Source organism: Aquarana catesbeiana, linkage group LG04, assembly GCF_042186555.1.
Source record: "Aquarana catesbeiana isolate 2022-GZ linkage group LG04, ASM4218655v1, whole genome shotgun sequence".
NCBI lineage: Eukaryota > Metazoa > Chordata > Amphibia > Anura > Ranidae > Aquarana > Aquarana catesbeiana.
In genome coordinates this window covers 139,846,317-139,872,203 of record NC_133327.1, presented here as the reverse complement: position 1 = coordinate 139,872,203, position 25,887 = coordinate 139,846,317, and the positions used below count along the sequence as shown (strand labels likewise).

General features: G+C 42.7%; 1 protein-coding gene across 2 annotated transcripts in view; it reads right to left on the bottom strand.

Annotated features, from left to right (window-relative positions):
- Nucleotides 1-25,887, bottom strand: part of MYO7B (myosin VIIB) — a 422,737-nt gene that overhangs the window by 277,182 nt on the left and 119,668 nt on the right. For both annotated transcript variants that reach the window (XM_073625783.1, XM_073625782.1), the window contains one exon: nucleotides 11,103-11,152. In XM_073625783.1, the coding sequence (XP_073481884.1) occupies nucleotides 11,103-11,120 (18 nt within the window). In that variant the 5' untranslated portion in view covers nucleotides 11,121-11,152. The remainder of the gene's footprint in view (nucleotides 1-11,102; nucleotides 11,153-25,887) is intronic.

Below are 25,887 nucleotides of genomic sequence, written 5' to 3'. Positions count from 1 at the left end.
GTAGCAGGATGCATCGACTTGGATCGCTCTTCAGGGAGGTTCCTATGCTGTTTTTCAGTTTGGTGAAAGGGCATCCGCCCACCAATACAATCTCTGCTTTATCCTAGTTTACAGAACACTGTTTATAGACATCTCACAACTGGAATTGCCTTAACTTATCTCACAGAACACTGTATATAGACACCTTACACCTGGAATAACTCTGAGGATTACAACTAGCCAGGCACAACTGTTTGCTTTAATGACACATCACTGTGCTACACTCAGGATTCTTGTTCTATGAGCTCCAACTTGCCGGAAAGACCATTGCGAGGCATTGTATCCTGGACACTGTTATCCTATTGCTGTGTAAAGGGAAATACACCTAAAATCTAGAATAACCAGTCTCTCATTAGGATTAAAGGTATTATAGGCCACCCTGCTGTTCCCTTTTTAGCAGTGTATATATATATATATATATATATATATATATATATATATATATATCTCAATTAGTAACTTTTCTTAGATATTCATTCATTTATTGTCTGTTTCCTATGCACATTGCTATTTTACATCTGTGATTCCAAGTTGTTATTTAACCGTGTGCCAACCAGCCGCCGTCATTATAATGCGGCAGGTCGGCACGTTCCCGCGATCCGTTGTAGATGTACGTCGGCCCTTTAAGCAGGGTTAGCAGGCGCCCGCACGCCCGCTGCACTGTGGGGGAACCAATGCGTGTCACCGGTGGTCGCAATGACCGCCGGGCACGAGAGCCAGAACAGGGATGTGTGTGTGTAATCACACACACATCCCTGTTCTGGGAGGAGAGACAGATCATGTGTTCCTACTAACTAGGAACAACGATCTGTCTTTTCCTCTAGTCAGTTCCTTCCCCCTACAGTTTGAACACACACTGAGGGAACACAGTTAACCCCTTGATCGCCCCCTAGTATTAACCCCTTCCCTGCCAGTGACATTTACACAGTTATCAGTGCATTTTTATAGCACTGATTGCTGTATAAATGGCAATGGTCCCAAAAATGTGTTAAAAGTGTCCGATCTGTCCACCACAATGTCGCAGTCCCAATAAAAATCACAGATCACCGACATTACTAGTGAAAAAAAAGAATAATAATAATAAAAATGCCATAAAAATGCCATAAATCTTTCCCATAGTTTGTAGACGCTATAACTTTTGCGAAAACCAATCAATATACGCTTGTTGCAATTTTTATTACCAAAAATATGTAGAAGAATATATATTGACCAAAACTGATGAAGAAATTTGATTTTTACAAACATTTTTGGGGATATTTGTTATAGCAAAAAGTAAAAAATATATATATTTTTTTCTAAATTGTCGCTCTTTTTTTGTTTATAGCGCAAAAAATAAAAACCGCAGAGGTGATCAAATACCACCAAAAGAAAGCTCTATTTGTGGGGAAAAAAAGGACGTCAATTTTGTTTGGGTACAGCGTCACACGATCGCGCAATTGTCAGCTAAAGTGACGCAGTGCCGTATTGCAAAAAATGGCCCGGTCAGGAAGGGGGTAAATTCTTCCGGGGCTAAAGCGGTTAATTGCCACAGGGGACCTTTTCAACTGAATTTTGAAAAAGGAAAATCAGAGAGAGCTAATCAATATGCATTGTGTTGGTGTGTTATTTAAAGGTACATACAACATGTCTGAACCTAGAGTGTCAGGAGGGCTGGAAAGTTTACAGGGTCAAAGTGGCGCAGGTGAACATGCAATTCTAAGCAACCCACAAGGGGGCAGTGCTATACTTTGATAAGCACTGGTTTCTTGGACCCAAGGGCCAGACAGCGAACATCAAAGAGCCACAGGACTGTAGAGAGGTCTGTAGGAATATAGACATTGACAGTTAATGCCCCTGTTATCACTACAGTTAACTCTCTAAACTGAAAATGTAAATATTTATATGCTTTATATTTATATAAAGCATATTTCCACTTTTGCAGTTAAATTTGAGAAAGCCCCACTATATGTTTGTTATGTGTTACCTTTCACACAGCATACGTAAAATTAAAAAAAAATATATATTTCATAGCAGGGTTGTTGTCCTGCTGGAAGGTGAACCTCTGCCCCAGTCTCAAGTCTTTTGTGCATGCCTTTCAGATGTTTCTCAGGAGAAGTTGTCATGACTTCTTATAAGAATTTCTGGAAAGTCCTAAGCAGGCCATACATTATGCAGTTTTCTTTCCTTCCATCATAGGTGGAAGAAATTAAAATGCTGAGAATGTATTAATATTTTATTTGACCTCATTCTGAAACATTACAATTTATGAAGGGCCATGGGCTTGTTAGGCTTGGCTTTGCACTATGTTCATAAATTACCAACAGCAAAAATGTCACTACTCATATCCCAGTTAAAAATATGCTACTGTTAATTTTTACAAATCTATGCACATTTAAGGGCTGGTTTACACTAGTGTGATTCCTGATGTGATTTCAGTCACACAGAATCATATGACAATGGAAATAGCATTGTTTTCAATGGTGGCTGTTCATATCAATGCAGAACAACTGCGATGTGAACTTGGGGAAGGGTCCTGTGCTACTTTAATGCAATGCAGTGTGATTTTGTGGCCTATAGACTTAAATAGAAATGTATGAAAAAAAGTATTCCCCTCCTGTCCAGAACAGTAGTAGCAGTAGCAACAGTAGCAATCCCAAGCCATAAAATTGCATCCAAAAAATTCACTGCACTAAAATCGCATGGAAATTGCAAACCATTCACACAAAAAACGCACAGCATCTGCACTTCAAATTGCATTCACGTGAACCAGCCCTAAGTGATAACACAAGACTAATAACAAAAAAAGTTAACTTCTTGTATAAATTACTATGACTAAAGCCAAGAAAGTGGGTAGATGTGAACAGGGGAAGGTAAGGTGGGCTAGAGCTATAATACTATGCACTATTCTACTGGGAAGCCTACTATTAATGATTCATACTGGCCTGTTTATAGGAGGCACTAATTGCCTGCTCAACTGAGGCCATGGGGTGGCTGAGATGAGATTAGTTTGGACTTGTAGACTGGTACCGAGTGACTAGGACAAAAAAAAAATTATTTAAGGAGAAAAAGCTAGACAAATATCACTGTAAAGAAGAAGCATGCAATTAACAGTGTGCACAGTAGCTCTCGATGAGACATTGGAGCTTAGAGTAACTACAGGCATGTAAAACATTATACTAAAAGAGATAACACTATTAAATAACAGCAAGTAACCAATACTTAACTGATAATTAAATGATTTATATTATGCAGAACAACTGAATGAAAATCTGTCACCTCCCACAAAAATCCCAGGACAAGCAGTAAGTCACCAATCTGACAAAATAACATACAGCTACACAATCAGTGAACCGATTGTTATGTAGTAATTCATTCTCTTGAGGCATAGCCATTTTAAAAAATTGTGTGCATTATTCAGGCACAACGATGTGCCAGGAAGTCTAATTCAAATCAATTTCTATGTAGTTAGTACAGAGCTCTCTACAAAAAGTGCCAAAGATTAAACCTGGAAGTCAAGTTTTTTGTACATTGACTTTTACCTCCAGGTAAAGATCTCATGGAACAATACCCTGTCTACCCCAAAACACACACGAATCCTTCCCAATGTAAACCTTACTCCCTGTTTAAAATATAATAAAATAAAAATGTACATCGCCCCTTCTTAAAACATATACTGTAACACCTACATAACCCAATATCTTATTTTATATAACCATACCAATAATTTCATGCAAGTGTAAAATAAATGATAGATGAGATAAAAAAAACCCTTATATAAATTGTATCACTTATGTATATAAATACCATAAAATATTCATACAGTAAAAACCCTCAAATCATGTGTATAGTTTGCTATTTTTTGACTATCTTTCATATGGACTGTGTTGTGTGGGTTTTTATGTTTTTTTGCACAGACTATATTCACGATTAGAGGATTTTCACTGTATAATTTGACTATTTTATGGTATTGACATTGTATATACAGTATATGAGTGATACAAATTAATTTTTTAGTGGCATTTGATACCATTCATTTCCAAATTGTTGGTTTGTTGGGTTATGTAATGGTTATATGTTTTTTTACATTACATGATGATTGTTGATTCTAGCTGCTCTATAATGGAATATTTGAGATTTATTGGAGCAGAATTTTTTTATTTTCTATCCCCATCTGCACACCCACTACTCTTGCACTGGAATCTGCTGCATTGTAGTAAACCAACTCTGAGAACCTCTGAATGGAGGTTGATTGATTGCATAATTTTTTCCCTATGTTATGCCTTACACAATGCTACCAACTGGAGTTGTCTCTGTCATCATTTGTATCTTTTTAAACTATGCAGCAGACCAGCAAAATTATGTGAGTTAATTTAGGATGAATTTGTACGTGGACCCTCATCAATGCCGTACGTCCGTTTAACCCCCTCAGTGCTGACCTGTTTTTACTCTACAAAATTTGTGTCACTAAAAAAAGGGGAATTTTTTTTTCCTTTATATAATAAAAAAAAAAAAAAAACATAAAAACCCAGTGGTTACTAAATACCACCAAAATATAACTCTATATGTCTCAAAACATTGATTAAAAAATCATTCAGGTAGAGTGCTACTTGATCATGTCATTGTCAGTCAAAGTACAGTGCCTTGAAAAAGTATTCACACCCCTTGACATTTTCCAAATTTTATCATGTTACAACTAAAAACATAAATGTATTTTATTGGGATTTTATGTGCTAAAGTAGACCAACACAAAGTGGCAGATAATTGTGAAGTGGAAAGAAAATGATAAATGTTTTTCAAAATTTGTTACAAATAAATATGTGAAAAGTGTGGCGTGCATTTGTATTAAGCCCCCGAGTCAATACTTTGTAGAACCACCTTTCACTGCAATACCCAAAAGTCTTTTTGGGTATGTCTCTACTAGCTTTGCACATCTAGAGAGTGACATTTTTGCCCATTCTTCTTTGCAAAATAGCTCAAGCTCTGTCAGATTGAATGGAGAGTGTCTGTGAACAGCAATTTTCAAATCTTGCAACAGATTTTTATTTGGATTTGGGTCTGGATTAACACATGAATATGCTTTGATCTAAACCATTCATTTGTAGCTCTGGCTGTATGTTTATGGTTGTTGTCCTGCTGGAAGGTGAATCTCCGCCCCAGTCTCTTGTAGACTCTTAAAGCGGGGGTCCACCTATCTATCGTTTTTTTTTTTTGGAGTTCATTCACAAACTTTTCTTCTCATGATTATCTACTCACATGTTCTGTGTAATAAGTCCGCCTGTGTCCGATTTCGTTGTAAAGAATAACTTATAAAATTCACTGAAGGCGGTTTCCATCTTCATTGTGGGCATTTGAAGCCCACAAGCATGTATTTCCTGGATGCGGTGAATGCTGTGCTCCCAGCATTCACCGAGATATTGTGATGACACTGTTGCACAATGCATGCTGGAAAGCCTGAGACTAGCTCCCAGGGGACTGTGGGAGGTCTGGGAGAGGCTAGAAACACGCCTACTCCCATGGGAGGAAAACCAGGAAGTGCAAAGAAGATTAGAAAAAAAAAGGTAATTACGGCGATTTAAATTTTTTTACACAGCATGTCAGCATCTAGGCAAGGAAGAGAATGCATAGAGATAATGTTCAAAATTTGGGTGGAACCCCGCTTTAACAGGTTTTCTTTAATGATTGCCCTGTATTTGGCTCCTGCCATCTTCCCATTAACTCTGACCAGCTTCCCTGTCCCTGCTGAAGAAAAGCATCCCCACAACATGATGCTGTCACCACCATGTTTCATGGTGGGGATGATGTGTTTAGGGTTATGTGCAATGTTAGTTTTCCGCCACACATAACGTTTTGCTTTTAGGCCAAAAAGTACAATTTTGTTCTCATCTAACAAAAGCACCTTCTTCCACATGTTTGCTGTGTCCCCCACATGGCTCCTCGCAAACTGCAAACAGGACTTCTTATGGCTTTCTTTCAACAATGGCTTTCTTGTTGCCACTCTTCCATAAAGGCCAGATTTGTGGAGTCCCAACTATTGGTAATGTGAGTGCTAATGCCTCCCTTCTGACTCACTTCCCACCACTGCGCCTCAGATTGAAAATGAATAAAACCTAATCTAAAGCTGCCACATTAAAGAATCAGACTACTGTACATGGTGCTTCTCTGTGTGCAAAACGGATGCAACTATGTGACACAAAAAAACACAGTGGCGCTAGCACTATGAATATGTTGAAAACAATATATCCAAAACTATTCCTTATAACAAGTGAACAAATATATATAAATAAATAAATAAATAAGTGCCCACCCAGTGACAAGTGATTAAACGTATATGAAACATAAAAAACTGCTAAAAATCCAAAACGGTCCTTTAAGTATTGACTTTTTCCTTCTTCAACTTCCACCACACCCAAGTGTTCGGTGATCCCGCTCCCTATGGAAATCCACTCACCGACTTCTAATGCCCACACTCTTGTGTTAGGGCTTAAAAGCTTGTTGATTGCATCACACGGGTCACATCGGCAGATCAAAATATCAGAATCGTGTGCAGGGATCGTTCCACATGTGAAATACAAAGAATACTCCAATAGTGCAAAAACGTATATAAATTTATTTAAAAGCACTCAAAATCTTCAGTATAAAACTCACATGTTACAAGTATCAAACAAGCAGAGAAACACTTCCACAGCAAATCGATCTTCACAGCACAGCAAAAACGCATATGAATCAGCCACTAATGAGTTGCGGTCACGGCGGACCCGAGGTGTGCAGGCGTCAGACTGTTTCTCTCACCTACTCCCCGGCGCTTCCCCGCTCTATCGATGTGTCACTTCCTCATACGATGCAGCAGCGTCACTCCTCATTGGTGGGGTACGTCATACAGCCACGCCCCGACATGTTTCGTCATACACCAATCCCATGATTAAGTCGGTGTAAGACGAAACATGTCGGGGCGTGGCTGTATGACGTACTCCACCAATGACGAGTGACGCTGCCGCATCGCATCGACACATCGATAGAGCGGGGAGGCGCCGGGGAGTAGGTGAGAGAAACAGTCTGATGCCTGCACACCTCGGGTCCGCCGACACTGAACTCATTAGTGGCTGATTCATATGCGTTTTTGCTGTGCTGTGAAGATCGATTTGCTGTGGAAGTGTTTCTCTGCTTGTTTGATACTTGTAACATGTGAGTTTTATACTGAAGATTTTGAGTGCTTTTAAATAAATTTATATACGTTTTTGCACTATTGGAGTATTCTTTGTATTTCACATGTGGAACGATCCCTGCACACGATTCTGATATTTTGATCTGCCGATGTCACCCGTGTGATGCGGTCAACAAGCTTTTAAGCCCTAACACGAGAGTGTGGGCATTAGAAGTCGGTGAGTGGATTTCCATAGGGAGTGGGATCACCAAACACTTGGGTGTGGTGGAAGTTAAAGAAGGAAAAAGTCAATACTTAAAGGACTGTTTTGGATTTTTAGCAGTTTTTTATGTTTCATATACGTTTAATCACTTGTCACTGGGTGGGCACTTATTTATTTATTTATTTATATATATTTGTTCACTTGTTATAAGGAATAGTTTTGGATATATTGTTTTCAACATATTCATAGTGCTAGCGCCACTGTGTTTTTTTTGTGTCACATAGTTGCATCCGTTTTGCACACAGAGAAGCACCATGTACAGATTTGTGGAGTGCAAGACTTAGGCTACTTTCACACTGGGGCGGGCGTCGGTGGTAAAGCGGCGCTATTTTTAGCACCACTTTACTGTCCTTTTAGGGGCGCCATTCGGCCGCTAGTGGGGTTTTAACCCCCGCTAGCGGCCGAAAAAAGGTTAAAACCGCCCACAAAGCACCGCTGGGCAGGGGCGCTTTAGGAGCGGTGTATACACCGCTCTCACAGCACTGCAAAGATGCCACTTGCAGGACCTTTTTGACCGTCCTGCAAGCGCACCGCTCCAGTGTGAAAGACCTTGGGCTTTCACACTGGAGAGACAGAAGAGGCTCTTTACAGGCGCTATTTTTAGCGCTGTTGCACCTGTAAAGCGCCTCAGTGTGAAAGTAGCCTAATAGTTGTCCTGTGGACATATTCTCCCACCTGAGCTGTGGCTCTCTGCAACTCCTCTAGAGTTACCATGGGCCTCTTGGCTGCTTGTCTGATTAATGTTCTCCTTGCCTGGCCTGTCAGTTTAGGTGGACGGCCATGTCTTGGTAGGTTTGCAGTTGTGCCATACTCTTTCCATTTTCGGATTATGGATTGAACTGTGCTCCGTGAGATATTCAAAGCTTGGGATATTTTTTTATAACCTAACCCTGCTTTAAAAATCTCCACAACTTTATTCCTGACCTGTTTGGTGTGTTCCTTGGCCTTCATGATGCTGTTTGTTCACTAAGGTTCTCTAAATACGCAGTGGTGGCTGGTGTGTTTTTTTGGGGGGGGGGCCAACCACACCCCCTGGCGGCATTCCCGCCCGTCCGCTTGCTGTCTGCCGGTTGGGTGCGGCACTTACCCCATCTAGATGGCAGGTGGCAAGTGGCGGGCTGCAGGCAGTGGCTCCTGTGTCCCCTCCTCCAGCATGGCGGCTTCCGCCATGTGTCTCCTCTCTCCTCCTCCTAGGCGCTATGCGTCCAATAGGATTACCTGTCTATTCAGCCAATCGGGTGACGGGTCTCACGATCCACTTCCTGATTGGCCGGGAGGAGGATTACTGTGAGAATAGGGAATATTCATTCCCTATTCTCACACAAGTGGGTGGGCTTGGAGCACAGTGCTCTTCCCCCACGAGCCCACCCTTTTTTGAAGCCTATTAGAGCTCTAATAAGCTTCAAATCACATGCTTATACCCCCCCCATTGGAATTCATGGCCTAGCGCCCTGTATGTAGATCAGGGGGATGAACGCATGGATGGGGGGGCGGCGCTTGTGCGTCCCTATTGGACGGGCTGCCACTGAACAAACCTCTGAGGGCTTCACATATTTATTCTTTATACTGAGATTAAATTATACACAGGTGGACTCCATTTACTAATTAGGTGACTTCTGAAGGCAATTGGTTCCTCTAGATTTTAGTTAGGGATATCAGAGTAAGGCCCCTTTCACACGGTCGGACCGTTCAGGTCCGCCTGTCAGTTTTGATGGCGGACATGAACGGGCGCTCCATGTTAGCCTATGGAGCGACAGATGTCAGCGGAGACATGTCCGCTGACATCCGACCCTGTCCGATCCGCTAAAAGCAGACAGATGGCCCTAAGCTCAGACCCGTCGCTGGCGGATCGGATCGGGTGAGATCTGATGAAAACGGACATGCTGTCCGTTTTCGTCAGATCTCTCCATAGGCAGCAGCGGCGCTCAACAAGCCCCTCCATGCTCAGTGAGCGAGGGACCTGTCATCCGCCGCCTCAGCGGAGATCAACGGAGAGATCTCCCGCTGAGCCGGCGGACCGAGGCGGACTCCGTGGAAGCGGAGTCTGCCTCGTGTGAAAGGGGCCTAAAGGGGGCTGAATACAAATGCACACCTCACTTTTCAGGTATTTAATTTCTAAAAAATTTGGAAAACCATTTATCATTTTCCTTCTACTTCACAATTATGTGATACTTTGTGTTGGTATATCACATAAAATCCCAATAAAATACATTTACGTTCTTGGTTGTAACTTGACAAAATGTGTAAAATTTCAAGGGATATAAATATTTTTCAATGCACTGTATCAGAGAACTGAAAGCTGAAAAATTGCATGGTAATGAAGGGGTAAAAAATTTACACTACTGATGTAGTTAAAAGAAGCCTATACCGACAGAAACATTAAGAACACCACTGCAGACCTCTTTCTGAAAATGCTTGTTACTTGACCGTCTCTAGGTTCAGTGCTTTCTATGTCACTTGCCGAGAACAGACAGCTCTAAAGTGAAGACAGGAGTATTTATCTGCATGTTTTCCTGGATAAGTGGCTTAGAAAACACTTATGCCGCGTACACATGACTGTTTTTCCAGCAGAATAAACTCTGACGGTTGTTCCGACGAAGTTCGGCTGAAACGGACTTGCCTACACACGATCACACCAAAATCCATTCGTTTAGAACGGGATGACGTACGACGGGACTAGAAAAAGGAAGTTCAATAGCCAGTAGCCAATAGCTGCCCTTGCGTCGTTTTTGGTCCATCAGAATAGCATACAGACGAACGGTTTGGAAAGATTTAAAACATGTTCTATTTCTAGGTCCATCAGAATTTTCAAAAGAAAAAGTCAGTTGAAGCCCACACACGATCGGAATATCTGATGGAATGATTCTGTCGGACCTTTTCTGCTGGAAAGTCCGGTCATGTGTAGGCGGCATTAGGCTCCGTTCCCACTAGTGTGACTTGTCATGTGACTTTGGACACAAACACTACAAATTCTGGATGGACCCTCTGCACACTGCTACACCCTTCCCAGCAAACTATGGAATGAAAGACAGGGATATTTAATTTTCGTGTTTTTCATTGCTTAGTTTGCTGGGAAGGGTGTAACAGTGTGCAGAGGTTCCATCCAGAATTTGTAGTGTTAATGTGTTGTCACACCCCTTTAGCACCTGATAGTTCAAATACATGTATAAGCTATTGGGCTTTAAGCACAGGTATATCTTTTCTCTTTGGACACAAAGTCGCATGACAAGTTGCCGCCCATTTATTTCATTTGTATCCGTTCCCACCTATGCGACTTGGAAAAGGTTCCTGCACAACTTTCATGCAACTTTCTTGAGACTTGAGTGCCAGAGAGTGTAAAGTCGCATGAAAGTCGCATTCAAAATTGCGTGACTTTGGTGTCACACTAGTGGGAATGCAGCCTAAAGCCATGAGATTAGACTCAAAGCCAAGCAACTAGCATTTTTAAAAGAAAGGATCAGTAATGGCAGCCTGTATGACCTAACTACACAAGCACACGTTAGGGAAGATGGGGAAAAAAAATCTATAAAATATTGTCTAAAGAGAAATCTGAACAAGAACTATATACCAAACATGAGTATTTTAAAAGCTGGATTGGTTTTGAAAGGCTTTGAAAGGCCACATTTGCTTTCGTGAAAAGTGAGTAAAGAATAATCATACCTTTCGAAGAATAACCATTGCTTTTCAGTATTTTGTATTTGTTTTATTTTCTGGAAATAAAATGATAAATATATGAGATACATAGGTATAAGTGAGTATTTGATAGCATGTTTTTTTTCAATAACAAGGCTTTATGTGCAGAATATACAATTTTATATAAAGTGGGGGGAGGGTTAATAAAAACTGGAGCAACCAGAATCTCAAGCAGCTGTACATGGCATCCAATCAGCTTCCATCTTAAGCTTGTTCGGTTAAAGCGGTATTATACCCCAAACCAAAAGTGTAATATTTTGTAGCTCACCAGTCATTAGATGTGGAGGCTCAATTAAGGTTCTTTTTCAGTCTTTTCCCTCCTGTTTTCACCTGATGATCTGGCCAGTAACATAACTTCTGTGCCTACACTCTGAATGAAGGAGCACAGGGGGCACCCTTGAACAGCAGCATTGTCAATCTGGGGGAAGGGTAGTGTTAGATGGACTAGCAGATTTAGATACACTAACAATTTGAAGCTAAACTCCAGCTAATACTTTATAAGCAGTTATAGCAAACAGTTTTTTTTCCTTTTAGGATAAAGGTTTTACAGTTGATGTAACTGGAAAAACAGACAGCATGGATTCATGAAAGACAGAAGTTGTTAGACAAATCTGATTTCTTTTTATGAGGAGGTACCTTGGACCGAGGCGTGGCTGTGGACGTGGTATACTTGGATTTTTCAAAAGTGTTTGACACAGTTCCCCACACACGGCTAATGTGTAAGGTTATTCCGCTCTTGGTACGCTTAGACTTAGCTCAATATCTCTGAACAATCTACACTATCTGCCCTGCACTTGATAATTAAAGATTTTAGTGGCAAGAAAACAGCATAACTATTATTGATACAATTCTACTGTTATCAGTTTGAATGTACTTTTTTACTTACTTTACGTATAAATGATATCGGGTCTGGGATTGAAAGTATCATTTCAGTCTTTGCAGATGACACCAAGCTATGCAGTGGAATAACATTCTTACAGGATGTTTTCAATTTACAAGCCGACCTCAATGCACTGTTTAATTGGGCAACTATTTGGCAAAAGGGGTTTAATGTTGATAAATGTAAGTTATGCACTTAGGGGGTTAAGAATATGCATGCATCATACATACTAGGGGGAGTACAACTGGGGGAATCAATAGTGGAGAAGGATCTAGGTGTTCTGGTAGATAATAAGTTAAATAATAGCATGCAATGCCAAGATGCGGTTTCCAAAGCAAGCAAAATTCTCTCTTGCATTAACAGAGGTATGGACTCCTCCAGAGAGATAGAGATATAATTTTGCCCCTGTACAAATCATTAGTAAGACCTCATCTGGAATATGCAGTTCAGTTTTGGGCTCCAGTTCACAAAAAGGATATTAGGAAACTGGAGAAAGCACAGAGAAGGGCAACCAAACTGATAAGCGGCATGGAGGAGCCCAGCTATGAGGAAAGATTAGAGGAACTGAATTTATTCTCTCTTGAGAAAAGGATATTAACCACTTGCCGACCGCCGCACGACTATATACGTCGGCAGAATGGCACGGGCAGGCAAAAGGACTTACAGGTACGTCCTTGCCTGCCCGCGGGTGGGGGGTCCGATCGGACCCCCCCCCCGGTGCCTGCGGCGGTCGGCAAATGTCCCTCGGCGATCGGTGGTGAGGGGGAGGCCATCCATTCGTGGCCCCCCCCTCGCGATCGCTCCCAGCCAATGGGATCATTTCCCTGCCTCTGTATTGTACACAGAGGCAGAGGAAATGATGTCATCTCTCCTCGGCTCGGTATTTTCCGTTCCGGGCCGAGGAGAGAAGACTGCAATGTGAGTGCAGCAACACACTACACACACAGTAGAACATGCCAGGCACACAAAACACCCCGATCCCCCCCCCGATCGCCCCCCGATCCCCCCCCAATCACCCCCCCCTGTCACAAACTGACACCAAGCAGGTTTTTTTTTTTTTTCTGATTACTGTATTGGTGTCAGTTTGTGACAGTTACAGTGTTAGGGCAGTGAGTGTTAGGCCCCCTTTAGGTCTAGGATACCCCCCTAACCCCCCCTAATAAAGTTTTAACCCCTTGATCACCCCCCGTCACCAGTGTCGCTAAGCGATCATTTTTCTGATCGCTGTATTAGTGTCGCTGGTGACGCTAGTTAGTGAGGTAAATATTTAGGTTCGCCGTCAGCGTTTTATAGCGACAGGGACCCCCATATACTACCTAATAAATGTTTTAACCCCTTGATTGCCCCCTAGTTAACCCTTTCACCACTGATCACTGTATAACCGTTACGGGTGACGCTGGTTAGTTTGTTTATTTTTTATAGTGTCAGGGCACCCGCCGTTTATTACCGAATAAAGATTTAGCCCCCTGATCGCCCGGCAGTGATATGCGTCGCCCCAGGCAGCGTCAGATTAGCGCCAGTACCGCTAACACCCACGCACGCAGCATACGCCTCCCTTAGTGGTATAGTATCTGTACAGATCAATATCTGATCCGATCAGATCTATACTAGCGTCCCCAGCAGTTTAGGGTTCCCAAAAACACAGTGTTAGCGGGATCAGCCCAGATACCTGCTAGCACCTGCATTTTGCCCCTCCGCCCGGCTCGGCCCAGCCCACCCAAGTGCAGTATCGATCGATCACTGTCACTTACAAAACACTAAACGCATAACTGCAGCGTTCGCAGAGTCAGGCCTGATCCCTGCGATCGCTAACAGTTTTTTTGGTAGCGTTTTGGTGAAATGGCAAGCACCAGCCCCAGGCAGCGTCAGGTTAGTGCCAGTAGCGCTAACACCCACGCACCGTACACCTCCCTTAGTGGTATAGTATCTGAACGCATCAATATCTGATCCGATCAGATCTATACTAGCGTCCCCAGCAGTTTAGGATTCCCAAAAACGCAGTGTTAGCGGGATCAGCCCAGATACCTGCTAGCACCTGCGTTTTGCCCCTCCGCCCGGCCCAGCCCAGCCCACCCAAGTGCAGTATTGATCGATCACTGTCACTTACAAAACACTAAACGCATAACTGCAGCGTTCGCAGAGTCAGGCCTGATCCCTGCAATCGCTAACAGTTTTTTTGGTAGCGTTTTGGTGAACTGGCAAGCACCAGCCCCAGGCAGCGTCAGGTTAGTGCCAGTAGCGCTAACACCCACGCACGCACCGTACACCTCCCTTAGTGGTATAGTATCTGAACTGATCAATATCTGATCTGATCCGATCAGATCTATACTGGCGTCCCCAGCAGTTTAGGGTTCCCAAAAACGCAGTGTTAGTGGGATCAGCCCAGATACCTGCTAGCACCTGCGTTTTGCCCCTCCGCCCGGCCCAGCCCAGCCCACCCAAGTGCAGTATCGATCGATCACTGTCACTTACAAAACACTAAACGCATAACTGCAGCGTTCGCAGAGTCAGGCCTGATCCCTGCGATCGTTAACAGTTTTTTTGGTAGCGTTTTGGTGAACTGGCAAGTGCCAGCGGCCTAGTACACCCCGGTCGTAGTCAAACCAGCACTGCAGTAACACTTGGTGACGTGGCGAGTCCCATAAGTGCAGTTCAAGCTGGTGAGGTGGCAAGCACAAATAGTGTCCCGCTGCCACCAAGAAGACAAACACAGGCCCGTCGTGCCCATAATGCCCTTCCTGCTGCATTCGCCAATCCTAATTGGGAACCCACCACTTCTGCAGCGCCCGTACTTCCCCCATTCACATCCCCAACCAAATGCAGTCGGCTGCATGAGAGGCATTTTTATGTCCTCCCGAGTACCCCTACCCAACGAACCCCCCCAAAAAAGATGTTGTGTCTGCAGCAAACGCGGATATAGGCGTGACACCCGCTATTATTGTCCCTCCTGTCCTGACAATCCTGGTCTTTGCATTGGTGAATGTTTTGAACGCTACCATTCACTAGTTGAGTATTAGCGTAGGGTACAGCATTGCACAGACTAGGACACACTTTCACAGGGTCTCCCAAGATGCCATCGCATTTTGAGAGACCCGAACCTGGAACCGGTTACAGTTATAAAAGTTACAGTTACAAAAAAAGTGTAAAAAAAAAAAAAAAACACAAACAAAAATATAAAATAAAAAATAATAGTTGTCGTTTTATTGTTCTCTCTCTATTCTCTCTCTCTCTATTCTCTCTATTGTTCTGCTCTTTTTTACTGTATTCTATTCTGCAATGTTTTATTGTTATTATGTTTTATCATGTTTGCTTTTCAGGTATGCAATTTTTTATACTTTACCGTTTACTGTGCTTTATTGTTAACCATTTTTTTGTAGCATTCACGACTTTGAGTGGTTATACCAGAATGATGCTTGCAGGTTTAGGTATCATCTTGGTATCATTCTTTTCAGCCAGCGGTCGGCTTTCATGTAAAAGCAATCCTAGCGGCTAATTAGCCTCTAGACTGCTTTTACAAGCAGTGGGAGAGAATGCCCCCCCCCCCCATCGTCTTCCGTGTTTTTCTCTGGCTCTCCTGTCTCAACAGGGAACCTGAGAATGCAGCCGGTGATTCAGCCAGCTGACCATAGAGCTGATCAGAGACCAGAGTGGCTCCAAACATCTCTATGGCCTAAGAAACCGGAAGCTACGAGCATTTTATGACTTAGATTTCGCCGGATGTAAATAGCGCCATTGGGAAATTGGGGAAGCATTTTATCACACCGATCTTGATGTGGTCAGATGCTTTGAGGGCAGAGGAGAAATCTAGGGTCTAATAGACCCCAATTTTTTCAAAAAAGAGTACCTGTCACTACCTATTGCTATCATAGGGGATATTTACATTCCCTGAGATAACAATAAAAATGATAAAAAAAAAAAAAAAAATGAAAGGAACAGTTTTAAAATAAGACAAAAAAGCAAAAAAATAATAAAGAAAAAAAAAAAAAAAAAAAAAAAAGCACCCCTGTCCCCCCTGCTCTCGCGCTAAGGCGAACGCAAGCGTCGGTCTGGCGTCAAATGTAAACAGCAATTGCACCATGCATGTGAGGTATCACCGCGACGGTCAGATCGAGGGCAGTAATTTTAGCAGTAGACCTCCTCTGTAAATCTAAAGTGGTAACCTGTAAAGGCTTTTAAAGGCTTTTAAAAATGTATTTATTTTGTTGCCACTGCACGTTTGTGCGCAATTGTAAAGCATGTCATGTTTGGTATCCATGTACTCGGCCTAAGATCATCTTTTTTATTTCATCAAACATTTGGGCAATATAGTGTGTTTTAGTGCATTAAAATGTAAAAAAGTGTGTTTTTTCCCCAAAAAATGCATTTGAAAAATCGCTGCGCAAATACTGTGTGAAAAAAAAAAATTAAACACCCACCATTTTAATCTGTAGGGCATTTGCTTTAAAAAAATATATAATGTGTGGGGGTTCAAAGTAATTTTCTTGCAAAAAAAAATAATTTTTTCATGTAATCAAAAAGTGTCAGAAAGGGCTTTGTCTTCAAGTGGTTAGAAGAGTGGGTGATGTGTGACATAAGCTTCTAAATGTTGTGCATAAAATTTCAGGACAGTTCAACCCCCCCCCAAATGACCCCATTTTGGAAAGTAGACACCCCAAGCTATTTGCTGAGAGGCATGTCGAGTCCATGGAATATTTTATATTGTGACACAAGTTGCGGGAAAGAGACAAATTTTTTTTTTTTTTTTTGCACAAAGTTGTCACTAAATTATATATTGCTCAAACATGCCATGGGAATATGTGAAATTACACCCCAAAATACATTCTGTTGCTTCTCCTGAGTACGGGGATATCACATGTGTGAGACTTTTTGGGAGCCTAGCCGCGTATGGGACCCCGAAAACCAAGCACCGCCTTCAGGCTTTCTAAGGGCGTAAATTTTTGATTTCACTCTTCACTGCCTATCACAGTCTCGGAGGCCCTGGAATGCCCAGGTGGCACAAAACCCCCCCAAATGACCCCCTTTTGGAAAGTAGACACCCAAAGCTATTTGCTGAGCGGTATAGTGAGTATTTTGCAGACCTCACTTTTTGTCACAAAGTTTTGAAAATTAAAAAAAGAAAAAAAAAATTTTTTTTTGTCTTTCTTCATTTTCAAAAACAAATGAGAGCTGCAAAATACTCACCATGCCTCTCAGCAAATAGCTTGGGGTGTCTACTTTCCAAAATGGGGTCATTTGGGGGGGGTTTGTGCCACCTGGGCATTCCATGACCTCCGAAACTGTGATAGGCAGTGAAGAGTGAAATCAAAAATGTACACCCTTAGAAATCCTGAAGGCGGTGATTGGTTTTCGGGGTCCCGTACGCGGCTAGGCTCCTAAAAAGTCCCACACATGTGGTATCCCCGTACTCAAGAGAAGCAGCAGAATGTATTTTGGGGTGCAATTCCACATATGCCCATGACCTGTGTGAGCAATATATCATTTAGTGACAACTTTGTGGAAAAAATAAATAAATAAATAAATAAATTGTCACTTTCCCGCAACTTGTGTCAAAATATAAAATATTCCATGGACTCAACATGCCTCTCAGCAAATAGCTTGGGGTGTCTACTTTCCAAAATGGGGTCATTTGGGGGGGGTTTGTGCCATCTGGGCATTTTATGGCCTTCAAAACTGTGATAGGTAGTGAGGAGTAAAATCAAAAATATACGCCCTTAGAAATCCTGAAGGCAGTGATTGGTTTTCGGGGCCCCATATGCGGCTAGGCTCCCAAAAAGTCCCACACATGTGGTATCCCCATACTCAGGAGAAGTAGCTAAATGTATTTTGGGGTGCAATTCCACATATGCCCATGGCCTGTGTGAGCAATATATCATTTAGTGACAACTTTTTGTAATTTTTTTTTTTTTTTTTGTCATTATTCAATCACTTGGGACAAAAAAAATGAATATTCAATGGGCTTAACATGCCTCTCAGCAATTTCCTTGGGGTGTCTACTTTCCAAAATGGGGTCATTTGTGGGGGTTTTGTACTGCCCTGCCATTTTAGCACCTCAAGAAACGACATAGGCAGTCATAAATTAAAGGCTGTGTAAATTCCAGAAAATGTACCCTAGTTTGTAGGCGCTATAACTTTTGCGCAAACCAATAAATATACACTTATTGACATTTTTTTTACCAAAGACATGTGGCCAAATACATTTTGGCCTAAATGTATGACTAAAATTGAGTTTATTGGATTTTTTTTAGAACAAAAAGTAGAAAATATCATTTTTTTTCAAAATTTTCGGTCTTTTTCCGTGTATAGCGCAAAAAATAAAAACGGCAGAGGTGATCAAATACCATCAAAAGAAAGCTCTAATTGTGGGAAGAAAAGGACGCAAATTTCGTTTGGTTACAGCATTGCATGACCGCGCAATTAGCAGTTAAAGCGACGCAGTGCCAAATTGTAAAAAGTGCTCTGGTCAGGAAGGGGGTAAATCCTTCCGGGGCTGAAGTGGTTAAGGAGGATATGATCATCATGTATAAATACATAAGTGGTCCATATAGTGAATCCAAACCCCGCTGTGGTTTAGCACCTATCATTGTGGGTGGTCACATTGAGGCTTGGCTCCATCCAGGCCTCGCTGTGGTTTAGCACCTATCATCATTAGTGGCCACATTGAAGCTTGGAACACACGCCATATACCATGTTGTGTGTGGCTGTACAGTTAAGTGACATCTGGAGCTTGACTCTATCCAAGCCTTGCTGTGGTTTAGCACCTATCATTGTTGGTGGTCACATTGAGGCTTGGTTCTATCCGGGCCTCGCCATGGTTTAGCACCTATCATCATTGGTGGTCACATTGAGGCTTGGAACACACACCAGATACCATGTTGAATATGGCCACATGTCATTATGTTATATACAGGTTTGTTTAAATATTATTGATTATTGAGTGTATATTATTGTGCAGTGCATGGAAGTAGACTCATACTCCAGCTGAAGTCTTTGTAGACGAAACGCGTCAGTTTGATGAATCCTTTCCATGCCATTGCGCCTTTTTTAATTTTATGCTTTTGTGATCACAGAGGAGATTTTTGTACTTGATGCAATACATCTTGGAATCTATGTAAAGCCTTTTTATTCAAAATAAACCCGTAACCATATGGTTTTTCACCATGTGGAGGCTTTATGTTGTTTTTTAGGGATACAGTTAACTATAAACCTACCAAACGGTTCTGTGGTGGAAGGAGGTTTTTTACCATCTGGGACATTGCCATCCTGATCCATATTTTCACATGCCAGGACGAGGTTGCCTGAGGTGGCTCAGCTATGGAGAGGAATTGCACCACTCACTATCCAGAACTTTGATATCACAGGCCTGATTGATGCTACCTTCTGGTAAGTGTATTTAATCTTCTCAACTGGGTGGTGGATGCACACATGGCGGTAACTCCTTTAGTCCTACACTACTGGATTCCTTCCCATCAATATATACTAATGGATTAATGTTTTAATCACCAATGGGACTATACTACCAATGTTTGAGGGCTTTGTCAGTTCATGATTTCCTGTTTTGCCTAAGGTTCCAGTATTTCTGTGTTCCAGTGTTCCTGTGTTCCAGTGTTCCTGTGTTCCAGTGTTCCTGTGTTCCAGTGTTCCTGTGTTCCAGTTACATCGTTCCAAGACTGACTCCGACTTCTGACCCTGGCTCTGCTTATCGTTTATTCTGTCTTCTGGATTCCCTGACTACGGCTTTACTTCGACTATCCTTTGGCAAATTCCTGTCAAGCCCCCGTGCACAGACTCACAGCCCAGGTAGCTTATTACCCTGTTATTACCCTGTTACCGTGGGCTATGTGTATTTGCAAGGGTGAGCATACATCTCTGCATCATGGACTCCAACCTAGGTAAGCTCTTACATAATGAACTGACCAACATGGAGTCCGCAGAGATGTACAGGATGCTCACCTTCCTTGCTCTGCAAGTCTCCAGCCTCAGCCAGACCGTTGCTGAGTTGCAGCAAGAAGTCCGCTTGTTTAAAGGCACAGCCCAACCCTGGAACCTGCATGACCGGAACCGTTTGTTGTGATGCCTGAGAAGTTTGATGGGAATCGTGCATAATTTTTGAACTTTAGGATGGGTTGCGAGCTGTTGTTTGCTCTTAAGCCTAGGACCTATGCCTCTGACTTTATAAGGTTCGCGCTTCCATCAACCTGCTCACTGGGCTAATCAAGATATGGGCTTTTCAGCTATTACAGGAGAGGAGTCCAGTCTTGGACAGCTGGGAAGCTTTCATGTTTGCTCTAGACTCTTATATTACAGTTTCTAACTGCTGCCCAGTCTGATGTCCCTGTGCCCATGTTCCAGCTTGAAGTTCCTGTGCCTGTGTCCCCCCTTGAAGTCCCTGTGCCTGTGTCCCTGCTTGAAGTTCCTGTGCTGGTGTCCCCGCTTGAAGTTCCTGTACTTATGTCCCTGTGCCCATGTTCCAGCTTAAAGTTCCTGTGCCTGTGTCCCCGCTTGAAGTCCCTGTGCCTCCGCTTGAAGTTCCTGTGCCTGTGTCCCCGCTTGAAGTTCCTGTGCCTGTGTCCCCGCTTGAAGTTCCTGTGCCTGTGTCCCTGCTTGAAGTTCCTGTGCTGGTGTCCCTGCTTGAAGTTCCTGTGCTGGTGTCCCCGCTACCTCCTGACTGTACATATGCCTCGAATGGCACCATAGTCCATAAGCAGGACCTGAAGATTTTTGAAAGAGCCTTGCGAGCGACGAAAGTCTCCCCAGCTGGAACTTCTAAAACAAAGAAAGCCCAAAGGAAATAGGCTGTTCCATGCTCTGAGGGCATTCCTAAGGGGAGGGAACTGTCACAGTCCCTACCGTGCCATGCAGACGGCCAAGCGTGGTCATGCCCCAAGTGGCTCAAAGAGGTATTGAACCTATGACTGCCTGTTTAGTGCTCCTGTTACTTTGCCTCTGAGCCACACCTCAGTTCCTTTCAGCCTGATTTCCAGCTTTGTCTAGTTCTGCATGAAATACTAGGGCCATACTCTGTATCTTGTTGCAATTAGTACCTGTCACTCCTGGTTCAGCTGAGGCAGTTTATCCAATCAGCTGGGTATAAAACACTGCCTCACTCTGAGGGCTTTGTCGGTTCATTGTTTCCTAGACATGTGCACACTGAAATATTTTGTTTCGGAATTTCGTTTTCGTCCGAAAAATAAATTTATTTAGTTACTCCCGAAATTCGTTTTTATTTATTTCGTTTCGTTAAAAAAAATGCATTCGTCCGAAAGTCCGATATAATTAAGGTCGAATCTGTCATTGAAGGCTTATGGTGTCTGTCGGATGTTCTAAGAAGATTCGACGAAGCAGCTAAACTGTACGACGCCACAATCGTACATTTCCGGTCGAATGTTCCGCCTACAAGCTATAGTAGAATTTTAATGTTGTATGACATTAGTAATAATTATATGTATTAACTATTATTACTAGTCAACCAACATTAGAATTCTTCTATAGCCTATGGGCCGGAGCATTTCAAATAATCTTGGACTAATAGAGTTAGGTTAGGCACATTCGACCTTTTTTGCTATATTCTCTATAATGTCAAATCTTTTCTCTATATGTCGAATCTTTTCTCTCTATGTAGAATAATCTTGGACTAATAGAGTTAAAGTTAGGCACATCCGACCACAGGTTCGATGGACACAGATTGCTATTGTCAGCGTCATGTCGAATCTATCTATATCGAACTGTTGTCGCAACGAAAATGAAAATAAAGCATTTGTTTATGTCAGATCTTTCGGTTTTCGGATTCTGCACGTTCGCTATCGTTTGTTAAAACGGTAACAAAAATACCCGAAATTCGGACGAAAACGAATGCGCATGTCTATTGTTTCCTGTTTTGCCTAAGGTTCCAATATTCCTGTGTTCCACTATTACTGTGTTCCTGTGTTCCAGTGTTCCAGTTACAGCGTTCCAAGACTGACTCCGGCTTCTGACCCTGTCTCTGCTTATAGTTTATTCTGTCTTTTGGATTCCCTGACTACGGCTTTACCTCGACTATCCTTTGGCAAATTCCTGTCAAGCCCCCGTGCACAGACTCACAGCCCAGGTAGCTTATTACCCTGTTACCGTGGGCTGTGTATATTTGCAAGGGTGAGCATACATCTCTGCATCATGGACTCCAACCTAGGTAAGCCCTTACAATTTGATGGCACAGTGGGAGCATTTGATGGGCACAGTGGCAGCATTTGATGGCACAATGGAAGCATTTGATGGCACAGTGGGATCATTTGATGGGCACAGTGGTAGCATTTGATGGGCACAGTGGCAGCATTTGATGGGCACATTGGGAGCATTTGATGACACAGTGGCAGCATTTGATGGGCACAATGGGAGCATTTGATGGCACAGTGGGAGCATTTGATGGCACAGTGGCAACAATTGATGGACACAGTGGCAGCGTTTAATGGGCACAGTGGCAGCGTTTGATGGGCACAGTGGCAGCGTTTAATGGGCACAGTGGCGGCAATCGATGGGCACAGTGGCTGCGTTTGATGGGCACAGTGAGGCTGCAATTGATGGGTTTTTTTTCAGAATTTGTCAGTTTGTTTGCACCCCCCCAAAAATTTTGAGCACCAGCTGTCACTGCTGCACAGAGCAGGTAAGTATAACATGTTTGTTATTTATTTTTATTTTTTTAAATGAGACGTTACAATCACTTTAAGTGTAGTTAAATCGGTTAGTGTCAGGGCTGGGCTCAGCTAATTGCCAGCTCCTATCTCTCCACAGTGACTCACCTGTTGATGATAGCCTGCTCGTCAGTCCTACCTACTTAAGCCGTCCAGCCCAGATGATCTCTGCCTTCGCCTTGGTCACATCTCTAGAGACGCTCACCTGTGTTCCTATTAAAGACTTGCTTGGCTGACATTCCTTCTGGCTCCAGATCCTGCTTGCTGTTCTACTATGCTCATCTCTGGCTCCCTGACCTTTTGACTTGTCTGACTATCTGTTCCAGTTCCTGAACTCCGGCTATGTTTTGACTATGTTTACCTTTTTTTTTTATCATTAACCACTTCAGCCCCAGAAGAATTTACCCCCTTCCTGACCAGAGCACTTCTTGCGATTCGGCACTGCATCGCTTTAACTGACAATTGCACGGCCGTGCGACGTGGCTCCCAAACAAAATTGACGTCCCTTTTTCCCCACAAAAAGAGCTTTCTTTTGGTGGTATTTGATCGCCTCTGCGGTTTTTATTTTTTGCGCTATAAACAAAAAAATTGCGTCAATTTTGAAAAAACGCATTATTTTTTACTTTTTGCTATAATAAATATCCCCAAAAAATATTTAAAAAAACATTTTTTTTCCTCAGTTTAGGCCAATACATATTCCTCTACATATTTTTGGTTAAAAAAAAATCGCAATAAGCGTTTATTGATTGGTTTGCGTAAAAGTTATAGCGTTTACAAAATAGGGGATAGTTTTATGGCATTTTTATTATTAATTTTTTTTTACTAGTAATGGCGGCGATCAGTGATTTTTTATGGTAACTGCGACATTATGGCGGACACATCGGACATTTTTTACACATTTTTGGGACCATTGTCATTTATACAGCAATCAATGCTATACAAATGCACTGATTCCTGTGTAAATGACACTGGAAGTGAAGGGGTTAACCACTAGGGGGCTAGGGAGGGGTTAAGTATGTCCTGGGGAGTGTTACTAACTGTGGGGGGGGGCATGGCTACGTGTGATATCCCCGCGGCAATCGAGTCCACGGGACCCGCGACCCGACTCACGGAGCTCCCGGCAGGCGCACACGCAATGGCACAGTGGCAAATTTAAAGGGACGTATGGGTACGCCCATTTGCCCAGCCATGCCATTCTGCCGACGTACATCGGCATGCGCCAGTCGGAAACTGGTTAAACAAGTGTGATTTAACTGTACTTCTGTCTCAGTCTGATTCATGGTTTCTGACAGTTAGTTCATGTAACACTCCCTTACCCCAAGACTGACACTGCTGTTGTCCAAAGGTGCCCCCTGTTCTTATTCCTCCAGAGTGGAGGCACTTTAATACAGGAGGTGTGTTACTGGCCAGATCACCAGGTGAAAACAGAGGGAAAAAAGACTAAAAAAAGAAAACAAATACAACCATCACATCTAATGATTGGTAAGCTGCAATATATTATATTTTTGGTTTTGGGTTTAACACCTTATTTTAATACTTAGGCTGCTAGCATTAGTAAATAGATAGGAAGGTATATTATATTTATTTGTTTAAACCTTTGTTCTAACATTTCTTCAGTTGCTTCCTGGTTTTTGGCCTAGGTCAAAATGATGTCATACATCCCAGTGTACATTTTTTTTCATCTGGAGGAGGTGAGGAGGGACTTTCTCGGCTAAGCACACCTGAGCCAAAGGCTAAAGGCATGCCTGAGCTAAAGGCAAATGGATTCCAGAAAGTAAATGCTTCATTAATCATCTGTCCTTACTCAAGATGGCCACAGCCATGTTTTTCAAAGTGATTTATCAACAAAATAAAGCATGAAGATATGGATGGGTGAGTTCATTTTTGAATATTAAAAATGAACAAAAACGCATTTTTTGTTTGTGGTGTTCAGATACAGTTAAAGTAGTTCTAAAGGCTAAAGGTTTTCAACTTAATGCATTCTCTGCATTAAGGTACAAAACCTTTTAGGTGCAGCCTCCACTAAATACTTACCTGAGCCAATCTTGGTCAAGCAGCTGCTCTCCCTCCTCACTGGACTCAGAGAGCAGCAGGAGCCATTGGCTGTCAATCAAACCCATTACTAGGGAGCAGAGGGCGGGGCCAAACCGCATCATGTGTGTCAATAGACGCACACAGCGCGTCTCGGGATTGAGCCCACACAAGTACCCCCCCAGCAAGTCACTTGCTGTGTGTGTGTGTGTGTGGGGGGGGGGGGGGGGTACTCAAAGAGGGGAGGATCCAGGAGCATTTGTAGGGGATTGGAGAAGAGGAAGATCAGGGCTTCTCTGTGCAAAACCATAATATTACTTTTCATTAAGGTATAAGAAAACTTTTAATAGTTGCTCCCCCAAATACTCACCTGAGCCCTCCTGTCCCTTCTGTATTCAACTGTACTGTAATTGTGCTATTCCCCTCTACATTGTAAAGTGCTGCGTAAACTGTTGGCGCTATATAAATCGTGTATAATAATAATAATCTATATCCAACGCTGTGCACGTCTGCAGCAGCACTTTCGCCCTCTTCCCTGTCTTAAAGGCTTGACTGAGAACAATGGGAGCCATTGGCTCCTGCCAGTCAAAACCTGTGAGCAGAAAGAGAGGGATGGGGTCAAGCCGGACTGTGTGTCTGAATAGACACAAACAGCCCAGCTTAGGATTGAGCATGCACAAGTGCCCCCATATGAAGTAGCTTCCGATGGAGGCACTCGGCTGGGAGCGAGGAGCGCTGGGCAGGCAGACCCAGAAGAGAAGGATCAGGGCTGCTCTATGCAAAACCATTGCTCAGAGCTGGTAAGTATGACATGTTTATTATTTTAATAAGCAAAAATGAAAGGTTTAAAATCACTTTTTTCTCCATTCATTTGAATAGTGCTATGCTTGCTCTGGGATCCGTTTACATTCGACCACCCATAGAGGATATGCATAAGCGGTGCGGGCACAGACCTGTCATCCTCCTGCTCAGCGGGGATCATTGGATAGATCCCTTGCTAAGCAAATGGATCGCAGGCGGAGTCTGCACCGTGTGAAAGGGTCCTTAGATAGGAGCCAATTAACCTACCAGTATATCTTTTAAAGAGGAACTGCAGTCTGCTCACATAATTAGTAATAAAAACATCTTTGCCATTCTGAAGCTTCCCTCTAACCACTTTGCATATTATTTTATATAT